The 12,442-nt window shown below is 43.2% G+C and overlaps 2 protein-coding genes and 1 long non-coding RNA gene across 3 annotated transcripts; 1 reads left to right on the top strand and 2 right to left on the bottom strand.

The window, feature by feature from the left end:
• Nucleotides 1-281: 281 nt before the first annotated feature.
• marc1 (mitochondrial amidoxime reducing component 1) lies at nucleotides 282-3,693 on the bottom strand. Its single transcript, XM_088313002.1, has 7 exons — nucleotides 3,337-3,693; nucleotides 2,858-3,028; nucleotides 2,617-2,779; nucleotides 2,124-2,267; nucleotides 1,929-1,990; nucleotides 1,476-1,547; nucleotides 282-563 (listed from the first exon to the last, which is right to left on the bottom strand). The coding sequence occupies exons 1-7, from the start codon at nucleotides 3,585-3,587 to the stop codon at nucleotides 437-439; spliced, it is 990 nt and encodes a 329-aa protein (XP_088169128.1). The 5' UTR covers nucleotides 3,588-3,693; the 3' UTR covers nucleotides 282-436.
• Nucleotides 3,694-4,049: 356 nt separating this feature from the next.
• On the top strand, nucleotides 4,050-7,871 carry LOC148342955 (uncharacterized). The gene is made up of 3 exons (XR_015846303.1): nucleotides 4,050-4,224; nucleotides 4,593-4,674; nucleotides 7,031-7,871. It is a non-coding gene; the product is annotated as an uncharacterized LOC148342955 (long non-coding RNA).
• On the bottom strand, nucleotides 6,957-11,530 carry kcnk3b (potassium channel, subfamily K, member 3b). Its single transcript, XM_088312990.1, has 2 exons — nucleotides 11,233-11,530; nucleotides 6,957-9,596 (listed from the first exon to the last, which is right to left on the bottom strand). The coding sequence occupies exons 1-2, from the start codon at nucleotides 11,513-11,515 to the stop codon at nucleotides 8,752-8,754; spliced, it is 1,128 nt and encodes a 375-aa protein (XP_088169116.1). The 5' UTR covers nucleotides 11,516-11,530; the 3' UTR covers nucleotides 6,957-8,751.
• Nucleotides 11,531-12,442: the final 912 nt, after the last annotated feature.

Here is a 12,442-nt window from a genome sequence, read left to right on the forward strand (position 1 = left end):
CAAAAGACTAATTGTTTATGTGGACAAAGATTGGAAACATTAGGTTAGTTTAAGTCTTAACTGTTTTTGAATTTTACCACAGCATTTCACTTGCCTTGTGAAAGATTCAGAGAAATAAACCATTTTTGATGGCCAAATTGTTTTTGAGGACAAAATAGTGTCGAAGCATCTTCAACACAATAGCAGGAAGATTATTCACTTTTATGATTATCACAAAACCAGGAGATTTGTTTTAGGTTTGTCCGAGGACTTTGTCAACGCAGAAATAACAAACACTTAACCAATGTTTCCGATGTGTTTATTTTCTTCTGTATTAACAACACATAACATTGAGGCTTTAATCGACATATTTCACGGCGTGATCACGATACTGTACTAACACGTAGTGTCATTAGATTATTGAGCGTTTTGGTCCTAGTTGGCTCAACTTTTCCCATCAGCGGCTGATTTTGTAGACGTGATCGCCCACCTGGATCACGCCAGTCTTGTCCACGCGAAGCAGCTGTCCAAACAGCGGCGCCGTCTTGTAGATGTGCTTCTCCTCGGGTTTGCACAGCCGGTAGCTGTGCAGGCAACACCAGACAAGCATTGTCCCCCAAAAAACAAAAACAAAAAAAACAAACAAACACACACATACAAACTTGCACAAAAAATATAAATAAATAATAAAATGCATCCAATGTAAATAATGTTGGCATTTTTTTTTTTACTTGGACGGTCTTAGAGTTGTTGTAAACTGAAATCTATGAACTACACCCAATGCATTGTGTGTTAGGCATACCCGTCAATTCTAAAAATGTCCAATATGAGAGCTGGATCGTAAACATATGCTATTTCTTTACCGAATGATTGTCGTTTTTTGTGGTGCGCTACAGGGGGTTGTGTATGATAAAATGAAATGACTACAAAGGCAATCAAATTAAATTGTTTTTTAATGCCATTACAATTTAAATAGAATTAAAATTAAAATCCTCATGAAATTCAAATTAATTCAGGATTAAAATTCATTCAATTCAATCGAAATGCGAAATAATTAATGATTAAATTGTACAATCTGATATTTCTGAATCAAATTAACCGTGAACTATAAAAACAAATTGCATTATATTTGATTTCAATCAGAATTCAAGTATAATTAAAATGCTATAAGAAATTCAATTTTCTACATTAAAATGTGAATGAATACGCAACAAAATTACATTTAAAACAAAATTGTAAAATTTAACGGTTAAGAAGCATATCAAACCTATTTCTTATAATCATTTATTGACAGTTATTATTATTATTATTTTTAATTATTGAATTTTAGATGTTGAATAGCATTTTAGTTTTAATTGACTGCTTGGTTTAGTTTATGAAACTTGTATTTAATTAATGGTCTAATTCCAGGGATTTATTCGTTGATTTAACGGACGACCGTTTGTGACGCAAAATATTAAAAACAGCTCTGTCTGCAAACTACAAGTGTCCCATACCTCTTCAGTGTTTCTAAAGGCTCCTTTCTGTTGATGATTCCAGTTTCGGGGTCGACCGTTGTAAAAATGCACCTGACGAGAGGACAAAGTTTAAAGGTCAGCTTTGAAGAAATTTGCTTACGGACAGCATACATCTATGGTCTAAAGCTTAATTTAAAATCATCAGTTCATTTATCAAAATTCCTTTCTGTTTTAAAGGTAAAGTTTTAAAAATAATCCACCCGTTAGTTGGTCATCGGATATTTTTCCTGCAATAATAAAAAATGCATAATTTTCTAAAGCCTTCATGCAAAATGCCATAGATGGCCTAACGATACTAGCACAAATATCACACCTTACACTTTAGGCAACAGATATTGAAACAAATAGTGGTGCAACACACGTAGACCGACAGCCTTTAATAAAAATAACATTTGCTCACCACCCAGAAGCAAAAAAAAAAAAAAAAGTTACCTCCCGCATGACATCACTCGCTGCAGACGAACGCTGCCAATCTGGATCTCTTCCCATGAATCCTGTACGCGCACACCCACACAAGGGGGAAAAAAAAAGCATGTTGCCAGTTGAGCCGTGAGTATAATTAGTCCTCCGCCCCCGTAGCACATGATGACTTTTTCCTATTCTGTGACAGAAGGAGGCTCGTCGTACTTCGGCAAATGCCTCGCAGTCGCTGATGACGATGTTCGGCCGGAAGCGCTCCACCGTCACGTTCTTGTCCAGCTTGCTGCTCAGGTCCTTGACGGACGCCTCGGACAGCAGCATGACCGGACCGCAGTCAGGGTACGCCACCTCCTGGACCACACCCACAAAAACACACATGGAAACATTAGGAGGGTTCATTGTAGATTCCTAAGCAGTCTTGGATTTTTACAGCCAAGGAGTTCTTTTTGTCATATGTATTGGTGGCTGGTATCGGCAGCCCCCAAAATTACTCGATACCTTAAAATAAGGCTAGTATCGAACCAATATTGATCCCTTGTATGGGTACCAGAACTCATACATATGGTTAAACGACCCTTGATGTATACGAAAACATTTCTTTTCTTTTTTTTTAAATACTCCATCCGGACTAATTAGGTTTGTAAAAAAAACTCAAAATTACGCATGTGGCTTTAAAATAATTTAAATCCTGTTAACTGACCTCATTTGGAGGGAAGGGAGATTCTGCGTCCACCGCCCTCCTGGCCCTCATGCGGGGCTCAAAGTGCACCAGGCGGAAGGTTTTCTCCGCATTCAGATAGCGGACCAACCAACGGGATGCTTCGTCGCCGCAGTCACGCCCTTGGATGTCAGCGCTGAACACTCTGCCATCACAAAAAAACAACAAAGGCATTGCGTGGACAAACAAACCAAGGATGCCATATGAACATTAAGCAACGCACCTGCAGTTTATCACGGCGTTGTTGGGCTGATTCATGGGGAAACGGAGCTCGGCCATGTCGGGCCCGTTCAGGCACACGTCACCTCCCTCGCACGTCAAAGACACCAGAACCAGACGAGGCTCCTTGCGGCCCGTCACCATCTGGCCGTCCTCCGTCACCACCATCCAGTGGCTGCCGGCACAACACTGACAATGGTCTTTGATTGAATAATAATAATGATGATAATAATAATTAATTGAATTGATTTAAGATTATTTTCCCCATTTCCACACATTTTCCATGGAGAATGCATTTCTTTTAATAGAAGAATTGCAAAAATGTATTGCGTTTGAAAATAATTAAATAAATAGAAATCACTAAAAACGTTTGTGGCGACTCAGGGTGATAGATAGATACTTGTGCACTTTCATTAACAAATGTAACTTTTTGGTGGCTTCAAAACGCATTGACAAATAATCTGGAGGGTGACACCGACTCACCGGTCCTGCAACGGGCCGCACTTGAGGCCCATTTTGAGGCACTCCGCAAGCGGCACCGACGTCGCTTTGCCGGACTTGAGCGGGTGGACGAGGAGCTGCGACACGACGCCCACTCGCACACGCGTCTCTGGCTTCCGCAAGTATTTATAACCGACGCCCAGAGCCACCACCGCGGCGGCGGCTGCCCCGCCGACCAGCAGCAGCGTCGACTTGTTGTGGAGCAAAGTTTTCACGGCTTCCCTCGGCTCCATTTTGGAAGTTTGCTTGCACTTCGGACTTCCGCGGGGAAACTAAAAACGTGACGTTCATGGAACCGTCGGTTTATTCTAGCGTCACCGTTGCTGGTGCTACGTTCAAGGACACAAACACCCTTTTCCGTTAACGGGGGTTTTGAATGAGCATTTTACGCTTTCAAGTTTTGTTGCCCGTGGTATTGATTACATTTTTCATATTTTTCCCCACGAAAGTCTCAGAATGTGTTATTGTGGGCCATTCAAGGAAGCAAAATATTTCTTATGAACGGAAAATTTAAAGGAATGGGAAGGTTTTTTTTAACTTACTTTTTTAAAACTTTTAATCAAGCAATTTGAGTTTTCTGCTGATATTGCCGCATGTTATAAGCGCATTTAACAAGAAAGAAATTACCTGACATGTTTTGTTCATTTTTATATCCAATGTCACCAAATATATCGTGGAGTTACAGCAATCCCCAACTAGAGAGTGTTTCGACGTATGTGCTAAAAATAGAAACATATCCCACAATCCCTTGCGATCGTCCATTTTGGATGTCAACCCGGCGATTTTTGCTTGTTAGCAGACGGCGGTCGCTAGGATGTTCTGTGGATTGAAGGACTTTAAGAATTCTAAAATTATGGAGGCATATAACAGGTGTGTTCGGCTGGGTTCGCGATTTGTTTGTTTCCAATTTTCAAAATGGCTCCTGGAAGCTTGTGAGAGCAAAAGGGCTTCATTCACAGAGACTCTCAACTTAGTTCACACTCCTGGATCATTGCGGATACCTCCTCTAAGATATTATGGGCACACTGCTAGTGCATTGCAGTTGGGCTCCTCAATTATCAAAAAAAAAAAAAAAAAAAAAAGTCACAAAATGAAATGTGAATGTAATCTTTTCCGTGACCTCAATGGTCACTCAAAACACTCGTGTCTTATGTCATATTTCTCCACTGATATAAATGGAAATGTCATGCCACAAACCCTACAACATTTACTTAAAGACATGTTTTGCTTCATTTCAGTGAAGATTGTGCTGCTTCGTCTCGCGTGACGACCTTGACCACCAATATTATCTGTTCTTCGTAGAGCATAAAGAATATGCCTGTGAGTATTGTTACCTGGCCTGTCTACATGAGTTGCTCCACTGCTTGTATTCAAATATCCATTGCTTCAATAACGCTGTTCCAACGACACTATTCATTAGCCCATCCATGGTTTTTCCCGTTATTTGTTAGCATTAAGCTAACTGACTTAAAGGCAACATTTTGTGGTTATATGATTTCATGTAATTCTCAATAGTGTATCAAATGGTGGCTGGCATAATATCTCTTGAGCCTGAGACAAGGTTTTTGTATCTCAAGACCCCGCTGTACTTCCTTGACACCAATTCCTACTTCCCTATTAGCCATGGCTTTGGCACCAGGCGCAAATGGGTGGGAGTTCACAGAATGTAATGTAAAAATATGTATGTTCTCCCACAACAAATAAGACACATGTAGCAAATTATTATGTGACAGAGGCATTTATTAACCAAAATACGTGATCCCATAGATGCGTCATAAATTGCTATCGCTCTAAAAAATATATTTTTTATTTAAAAAGAAAAAAAAAATCCACGTACAGTTGAATAATTGCATTACCCAGTATTATCATCAAAGACCCCCCCCCCCCCCCCCCCCCCCCCCAACGGAGGCTCAGTTTATGCGACATGGCTGTGTGAGAAGTCAAGTCTAACATGGAAGCTACACGAGGTGCGCCAGCTCAGGCAAAGGTGTCCCGGGAATAATTGCTGCCAGGTCCATTTAAAATAGCTCCACTTTTTTGGGGGGACCCAATGGTGCATTCAATGTTCAATGGATGCAACGTGGAGGCTGACCTTCTCAGGGGGACTATTTTTGGGCTCTGACATAGATAGTCGGATCCGCTGCCAAAGCACAAACAGCAGATGCTCGGCCGGCGGGGGTTCAAAACAGGGATTTGTCCAACGGATGCTCCTTCTGTCGATGGTTTAATGGCCCAAGGCGGCCTTTGTAGGCACGTCGCCAGGTCTTGAAAGCCTCGACGTGCCCAAGATGCGTTGCGTTCGTTATGTCCGACTGTGTTCTTAACGGTTTCCCGTCAAGAGTTAGCACTAAGGGGTGTGTATCGCTCCAAAAAAAGACAATTTGAGACGCATCTCGAAACGCAAGCAGCGATACAATTCAAAGGGTCAGTTGTGATGTGCCATACTTTCGCACGGTTACCCGCCCCTTCTCTTATCCCTCCTCAATTTGCGCGACAGAGCATGTTTACCTCCCGATTTGACACTGCACTGACCAATGCTCATATTGCGCTGAATGAGTATTTTTAAATTTGCCGTCACTTCACAATAAGACACGAGGTGTGTAACGGAAAACTGATTTCGAATCGGGAAATTGATTTTCATTTAAAATATGTAATTGCATTGAATCGAACCAAATCGTTCCACTTTAAAATCGTCCTTGAATCGTATCGCACATATGCACATATGATACGTACCAAAATCGTCTTTTATTGCTGTAAAGTGATTCATTATATATATATATATATATATATATATATATATGTTGCAAAGTGATTCATTTTTTGAACTAATTAATTCCCAAAAAATTTTGTTCTGAGATGATGTGCGTTAGAAGTAAAGGTAATGTGGTACAATATTTGAAAAGTATGCAAAATATTTTTGAAGTAAATAAAACTGTGTTCAAATATTCAACTGAGTTAAAAAAACAGATTAATCACCATAGTTAATGCTGTAATTTTGACAGCCCTATATATATATATATATATATATATATATATATATATGTGTATATATTTATCATTATTGTGCCGTGTTGTTTTAGCACCATCACACCTCCCACAGCTCTCTGTCCGGCGCTGGCCCGCGATAATACCGACTGAGCACTTTCACATGACACTGTGTCACGCCGCTGCTTATAATGAATCTGCTGAAGGTTTTCCGGAACTGGACGTGGGTCAGAATCCCAATGGGGAAACCATCTGGATCGCACAGCGGGTTCTATACCGTCTATATAAGTCTCGTTAGATGCGTAGAGAAACTGGCAATTTTGTCATTATGGATTCCGTTTACTGATCACTAATATTTTTGGTATTAAAATAGCAAACCGTGATGTAAAGTCTTTTCTAATTACCGTCTATTGGAGGCAGTGATTGACAGCTTGATAATTATCCTTTGTGCTAACATCGCAAAGCCCCTCCCATCTGCCAGTGAAGACCGGAGCTAAAGATAGTCCCTAAAAATAGTCCCCTTACCATCTACTACTCCCACCCGTCCTTTTTGGGAAAAAGGATCACTTCATGATACAACCGTACATCAGCGCAACTACGTCGCTTATTTTGAGTGCTTCTGTTTTTTTTGTTCTGGGCTGTAACTATCGGAGGACTTTTGAGACCTCTCTTCTCACGTTTGCATTTTCAGGCTCCAAATCGTTGTGGTCGCTTCATGACACGGCACATCACTGCAACTTTGCCGCTTGTCTTGTGTCCTTTTACATCGAACCGTCGACCGAGAGGACCTTGAGAATTTTCAAATTGCTGTTCAAGTCATGATGCGACACTTAAACTGCAACTTTGCTCACTTTGTCGCTTATTTTGAGCTACGGTCCTTATCAAACCACCCTAGAGACTCTTTAGAGCACAGGTGTCAAACTCAAGGCCCGGGGGCCATATCTGGCCCGCGACCTCATTTTATGTGGCCCGTGAAGGGCAAATCATGTGCGTCAACTTTCTGTTTTCTAACACATTTTCTTCACTTTTAACAACATTGAGATATGCGATATTGTCATTTATTTGGAACCAATCCTCCCCTTTTAAAATGAATTGAAAAATTGCTCAACTAACTATTACTGGCTTCTGATTTCAAAACTTGCTTTCCATCATTTTTTTGTGTGTACGTGAAAATGTAAGGTGATCACACACTTATATGGTTTCACAGTCATAACGGCCCTCTGCGGGAAACCATAACTACAATGTGGCCCGTCCACAGAAATGAGTTTGACACCCCTGCTTTAGAGCTTGTCCCCCTAGTAATCCTTGCCTTCGTCACATCTAGGATAGATTACGGTAATGCATTTTGGAGTCAGCCAGTCCTCGCTCATGCTGCTGGAGGTGCCGAGGACTAGGCGGAGCCTCAGGGGGGGAGCGTGCCTTTTCTGTTGCCGGTCCTTCCCTATGGAATGAGCTTCGATTAAATGTTCGGCAAGCCCCCTCTTAAATCCCATTTGAAGACACATTTTTCTTCTTTAGCTTTCGACTCGCTGTTCTTCTGGTGTCTATTGTATACGTGTTTGAATTTGTGTTGTAATTACTCGCTAATTACATTACACCATATGGAAAGCACTTTGTTACGGGTCCAGCTGTTGTGAAATGCACCATATAAATAAAGTTGTATTGTATTGTATCGACCTGTTCCAAAAGTTTCCAAAAGGAGAGAATGTGACTTTGCATAACGGAAACCTTGTTTGAAATCCTGAAGATGACGTGCTTGAAGAATACTTGAAGTCTAAACGATCAAGTTTGCTGCGTGTTTGTCTTTTTTAGCACCACAAGTTGACCAACTGATGCGCTGTCACTTCATGACACGAAATTGCAACGCTGCATTTTTGCTCTTCATTTTGAGTCGTTCCAGAGATGGGCACTTGACCCTTTTTTTTCACGGTCAGTCCCCCACCCTTCGGCCGCGATCTGGGTAACCATCCGGCCTCGACCCTCCGGCCTTATACATAAAAATTGTCGGTCCCCGGATTAAAATCCACTGCCGGCCTTGGTTTATCGAACCATTTTTTAAAATTGATCACTCCTTTCCCCCAGCCCGAAAAAATGGGCGTCTGGCCGGGCCGTAGGGGCCAGACCGATCCCCCCCCCCGGGACGGACTGCCCAGCTTGGAGTCGTTCTGTGATTTCATCTGAAGCTTATTCTTGAACCGCCATCTCAGGACACTGCACCACTGCAACTTTGTTGCTTGTTTCGAGTTACTGGTCGAGTTGCTCGATATCTCTGAGAGCTAAAAGAATTTACGATTTCATTTTGAAGCCATCACCTGAAGAAGAAGGCCATCAAGTTCACTGCATGTTTGTTTGCTTAGCACCAGAACCTTTGAAATCTCCCAGCCAGCATGAGTGGTCCGCTTTTGGTGGACTTTAAACGGAGCTCCGTCTCATAAACATCCGGAAAGGCGAGAGAATGTCCAGGGGCTTCTTGGAGCGCCGGCGCGGCGTACACACGCAACCGGTGGACGCCGTCTGGACGTCACGCGTCCTGTCGCTCGGCAGGTAAGTGTCAGAGAAGCCGAGCTCCCGCGGCACGGCGTCGGCGCCGCCCCGCGGCTTGCCATCGCTGCGGTACCACAGGCATGAGCAGATGGTCTGGAAGTGCAGCACCTCCGTGTAGACGCCTTTAGCCTTGGGCGTAGACGGCGCCGAGGCGGCGGGCGGCATCAGGCACGCCATCTCCGAACCGGGCTTGCCTCCGCCCGGCGGCGCACCATGCCTCAGGGCGTCCCTGCGCTCGTCCTCGGCGTTCATAGTGAGGAAGCGCAGCACCACCAAGTTGAGGAAGGCGCCGATGACCGTCAGGCCCGTCAGGATGTAGACGAAGCAGAAGGCCACGTAGCGCGGCTCCTTCTGCAGCGCGTCGTGCCGCTGCAGCGCCACGTAATCGCCGAAGCCGATGGTGGTGAGCGTGATGAAGCAGTAGTAGAAGGCGTGCAGGAAGCTCCAGCCCTCGCTGCGGGAGAAGGCGGCCGCCCCCACGCACAGGGTGCCCGCGCAGGAGAGGAAGCCCACCGCCACCATGTTGGCCATGGAGACCTCGGTGTGGCGCAGGGCCAGGCACTTCTTGGCTCGGTGCAGCAGGTGGCGCACCAGCGTGTTGATGCGCTCGCCCAGACTCTGGAACATGACCAGGGTGAGCGGGATGCCCAGCAGGGCGTAGAACATGCAGAAGACTTTCCCTGAGTCCGTGCTAGGGGCCGCGTGGCCGTAGCCTGTGGGCGACACAACACATACGTCTTGACCAGAACTAAAACATTTTTTTTATTTTTTTTTGCGTTACGGCTGCATCATCCAGGTCATTGTAATATGTAACGGTTGATTCAACAGACTAATTGGAGGAAAGGTTGTCCATGAAAGTGTTCGTTACAGTACAGTAATACCTCCATCGGCAGAATGACAGTCCAGGTCACTGCCTCAATATGTGAAATCCGAGATGTAGAAACATGCAATTGAAACCCAACCCTTGCTTGGAACCATAATTTAATCGAATCTCTGCTTGAAATATTCCCGCCGATGTAACTCTCTCGAATTTGTAACCCGATTCTAACTAGTTTTAAATCCTAAAGTCTTGAAACCCAATTTTTTTTTTGAAACTTTCAGCATGATTTAAAGCCTTAATTTGAAACCCTAATTTTCTTTACACTTTCAGCAGGATTTAAAGCCCTAATTTGAAAACCCAACCCGGGCTTGAAACCGTAGTTTAAAACCCTAACCATGTCTTGAAACCCAATTTTTTTTTGAAACTTTCAGCATGATTTAAAGCCTTAATTTGAAACCCTAAGCATGTCTTGAAACCCTAATTTTCTTTACACTTTCAGCAGGATTTAAAGCCCTAATTTGAAAACCCAACCCGGGCTTGAAACCGTAGTTTAAAACCCTGGCCATGTCTTGAAACCCAATTTTTTTTTTAAACTTTCAGCATGATTTAAAGCTTTAATTTGGAACCCTAAGCATGTCTTGAAACCCTAATTTTTTTACACTTTCAGCAGGATTTAAAGCCCTAATTTGAAACCCAACACGGGATTGAAACCCTAGTTTAAAACCCTAACCATGTCTTGAAACCCTATATTGTTTGAACACTTGATGACATGATTTAAAGCCCTAATTTGAAAACCCAACCCGGGCTTGAAACCCTAGTTTAAAATCCTAACCATGTCTTGAAACCCTAATTTTTTTACACTTTCAGCAGGATTTAAAGCCCTAATTTGAAATCACAACCGTGGCGTGAAACCCCAGTTTGAAACCCTAACCATGTCTTGAAACCCTAATTTAAATCCCTCATTTTTGGGACACTTTCATCTTGATTTAAAGCCCTAAATTGAATACAACGTTGGTTTGAAACCCTAACCATGTGTTGAAACTGTCATTTGAAACACTAACCTCGATTCAGAATGCTTATTTAAAACCCAACCCTGTCTTGAAACACTAATTAAAAGCCCCAATTAAAAAAAAAACATGGCTTGAAACCCTATTCCAAAACCCTGAGCCTAGGCTCCAAATCCTGTTTTGAAATCCAAATTTGAAACCCTAAACATGTTTTGAAACTATAATTAAAAACACAAATCTTTGCTTGAAACATATACCTCAACTTAAAACCCTAATTTGAAACCCTCAAGATCTCATCCCTGTTTGAATCTGGAACAAGACAATGCCCTCTTTTTTTTAAACCCTCACCATGTCTTGAAACCCTAATTTGAAACGCTGCCCCTTATTTAAAAGATTAACCTGCAGGCTCGAAACTAATTCAAAACACAACCCTTCCTTGAAATATTCCGCCCTGACATCAACACCCACCTTGAAACCCGACCCTACTTGAAAGCCTGATTCCAAACCCGACCCGCCACTCACCTATGGTGGTGATCACAGTGATGGCGAAGTAGAAGGATCCCGCGAATCGCCACTGCACGCCCGCCTTGTGCGCGCGCAGCTGGGCGACCACCTGCTCCAGCTCGTCGAAGTTGGCCCGGCTCAAGTTGAACTTGCGCATCATTTCTTGACGCCGTACCTCCAACCGCCGCTTGTGGCCGCGCTCCTCGCGGGACTCCAGCGTCTCGAACACGGCGGCGCCCACCACCAGATAGGTGAGGATGCTGACGATGAGCGCCAAGGTGCGGGCGTTTTGCCGCTTCATGGCGGAGGAGGGGGAGGAGGGCGTGAGGAGGGGGGGACGAGCCGGCCGAGAAAGGTTTCTCCAAGTCGGGGTGAGCGTCCGGGCAGCACCGCCGCCGCCACCGGAGCTCTTTGTTCACAACCTCCTCCTTTCTCCTTCTCCCTCCGGCACACGTCACTGGACTGTTTGTCATCAGCGTCTATTTTGGAGGATGACACGAGTGGGCAACCCCGCACAAAAAAAAAACGGAGAGGAGGAGGAGGAGGAAACCGAATGCAAAAAAAAAAAAAAAAGAAAAAATTGACCGAGGTTCAAGTTGTCTGTCAGGTTACACGCTACTTAACGGACGCCAAAGTCAATATTGAAGTGGCACGCCCCGTTTTTTATTTTTTTTTCACAACTTAATTTTTTTCTCTCTGCTTGGTCCAAACAAGTAACTATTATTTCCTACCATATTTATCTTGGCTTTAGTGTTACTTTAAACCAGGAAAGTTGCCATTTTAAATGGCAAAATAAAAAAAAAGTTTTTTTTTTGCAAAATTAAAAAAATAATATTTTTTTTATTATCATTTTGAAATATTGATGAATTTGCCAAATGCTTGAGAGTTACAACACTTTTTTTTAAACAAAAATGTAGTTAGCCCACTTTAGTACTTTGAAACCCGAATCCTGATAAGAACTTTTTCTCCAACCGACCCTTCTCAAGATTTCATTTTGACATTATCTTTTTGAAAGGTGATGCTCGTTCCTTTCCATGAATTTGTGTTTGCAACGCGCTTTTGGTGGGGGACGGGGGCAAATCAGGTTCATTTTTAAAGTCTTGCCCATCTGCATTATCATGGGATCGTCTTCTAAAAGTAGCATTGGCAGCTTTTGTCTTCATCTCGGGGAAGTAGTCAATGCCGACAGTGAATAAAACACACGCGCACGCGCACACACACGCACACA

This window comes from Idiotropiscis lumnitzeri, chromosome 1, assembly GCF_059441095.1.
Source record: "Idiotropiscis lumnitzeri isolate Australia: NSW breed Sydney's pygmy pipehorse chromosome 1, RoL_Ilum_1.0, whole genome shotgun sequence".
NCBI classification, from domain to species: Eukaryota; Metazoa; Chordata; class Actinopteri; order Syngnathiformes; family Syngnathidae; genus Idiotropiscis; species Idiotropiscis lumnitzeri.